This window comes from Orbicella franksi, chromosome 4 (genome assembly GCF_964199315.1).
Source record: "Orbicella franksi chromosome 4, jaOrbFran1.1, whole genome shotgun sequence".
In the NCBI taxonomy this organism is placed as follows: Eukaryota; Metazoa; Cnidaria; class Anthozoa; order Scleractinia; family Merulinidae; genus Orbicella; species Orbicella franksi.
The window spans coordinates 22470780-22472888 of record NC_138148.1 but is presented as its reverse complement, the minus strand read 5'-3'; the positions used below and the strand labels follow the sequence as shown (position 1 = coordinate 22472888).

The window sequence follows — 2109 nt, the reverse complement described above, 5'->3', positions numbered from 1 at the left end:
CCTCCGGCTGACGTGAACTAAATGTGAAATTCGATTGGTTCGGTGTGTATCCCGTCGGGCAGCACCCACCGCTTGTCGTAATAAGCGCTCAGCCCCAGCTTCTGCTGCTCGTAAGTTACCATCTGCCCGTCCCGCATCCTAAAACCTCTGTTGGTCGCCATATCTTTGCTGCCTTCCAGCGCTTCCTTAAAACGCTGCCACGTTATCTCGTTCTGCTTCTTTGACATCCCCTTCGTGCTAAACTTCCTTTTTTCGCCCTCTCCTTCATCGGCGTAATAGCACTTCGAGCAGAGCGCGATCATCCGGCTGCCCTCGAACTCAAGCTTGAAGAGGCCTGGGGTCCGGCCGCTCCACTTGTCCCAAGCCAGCCACTGATTTTTTTTCCGCCTCGAATCCTTGCTTCAGCTCTGGCCGGACAATGTCTTCGAGCCGCTCACCGGAGATTGCCATGTAGTTACTGTCCGTGTCCATCTGGATCAGCTCGAAATCTCTTCTGTCAATATATTTGTCGAGAAAGTCGTAGTAGAATTCCAGCATCCGCAGCTTCGCCAGCCGGTAGACAGCGATTCCAATCTGAAAGGGCCGTCTGATTGTGATCCGAGGCTTCCGGCTTTCCAACTCATACGCCTGCCCGATCTCTTCAAGATCAGAGAAATACGCGCTCCGCAAGGCTCTGTCGACCACCTTCTCGTCTTTGGTGTAAATCACGTTTGTTTGCCGCTCCAAAGCTTCAATCAGCTTCCCGTACGCGCTTTTTCCCAGAAGTTTGAACACTTCAGCGAGCAACGCCTTGCTTTTGTCCACGTCTCCTCTCCGGCGCGCCCCCGTCACCTGCTCCACGAACCAGGGGAAGATCTTGGCCGCTTGGTAGTCGATTGTTCTGTAAACCTTCGTGACTACCACCCCGTGGTTCACGTACCACAGCAGCAGAGGGGCATATACTAGCATCCGTTCCGCAGACAGCGCCCCTACAAGCTTTTTTCCGTCTGCGCGATTTCTGCCCGTTCTTGCCAAGTAATCAAGCATATGTTTCGGAACAGCTTTGCCAGGCACCTTTTTGTTGTAAAAGAAAGGACACATGTCATCAAACTTTGGACTCGAGAGCTCTGGAATCTCGATGTCGACTTCGGCAAATCCAAACCAATTCCCTTCTTTGAGCATGCGAATTAGTACAAGAGCCGCCTCCGCTTGGAATCCATTTTTGTAGTGCTTGACCCTTTCCTTTCCGCAGGGCATATCTTTGAGCATGGTCGAAAGATGAAGGGCGTTGACGTCTAAACCGACTATTTTTTTGCAAAGACGGGGTTCTGATATTTGATGAGACCTTATCCGCGTCACATCTACCTCGTGGTATCTTGTGAAAACCAGGCTCGGCCCTCCGACAACAGCTTCTTTCAGCATCTCATACGCTTCTTTGCCTGGGCTGTAAAGATCTGTGCCCCGCTCAACCGCTCCCCGGAGCAAGTAGTGCAAACTCAAGCCTGGGATGCTGACAGCGTCTTTCAGAACGTCGATCCCCTTCTCGGTGTAGAAGTTTGTCATCTTTTCCAGAGCCTCAAGACCGGGCGCCACATCGAGATTGTTGTAGTAACGCAGCCAGTCTGCGAAGGTGCGCATGCCCTTTTCTTTGAACACTCGCTGGCATCCCTCCCATTCATCCCGCGTGAGAACGTATTCGCCCTTTAGCTTCGAATACCAGTCCTCGTGTTTTGGGAGCCCAGGGAAATCAAGCTTTTCGGGGGTGTCAAACCATTCGTAGGGGAACCAGGATTTCACTGCCTTGCATCCGTAGGCTTTCACCCATTTGTCGTAGCTCGTCCCCGGGCCAAGGTAGTTGATGATATCGAGGAAACGGGCCCCCCAGGTGAACAAGAACATGGTTTTGTTCCCCTTTTTCGCCACTCTGACCTTTTTTGATATTTCAGCAAGAGTGCAGGCGAATCCGACCGAATCCAAGTGGTTTTTGATCAGATTCAGGTTATAGCTGCCTGAGTTGAACCCGACGACGGGAACCTGGTTGCACCATTCATAGATTTTTTGCTGCTGCTCCTTTGGCAGCAGGTGCATGTCTTCTGGCACAAACTGCGCTCGCACCTGGTCCTGGATGTT

The 2109-nt window shown here is 52.0% G+C and overlaps 1 protein-coding gene across 1 annotated transcript; it reads right to left on the bottom strand.

Moving 5' to 3' along the window:
- Positions 1-318: 318 nt before the first annotated feature.
- LOC145485622 (uncharacterized) lies at positions 319-1878 on the bottom strand. Its single transcript, XM_081464260.1, has one exon. It carries the CDS (start codon positions 1876-1878, stop codon positions 319-321), a length of 1560 nt encoding a protein of 519 aa, XP_081320386.1.
- Between the last annotated feature and the right edge of the window lie 231 nt (positions 1879-2109).

Coding starts and splice junctions, on each gene's coding strand:
- LOC145485622 (XM_081464260.1), bottom strand. CDS start 1,878: ATGTTCTTGTTCACCTGGGGGGCCCGTTTCCTCGATATCATCAACTAC.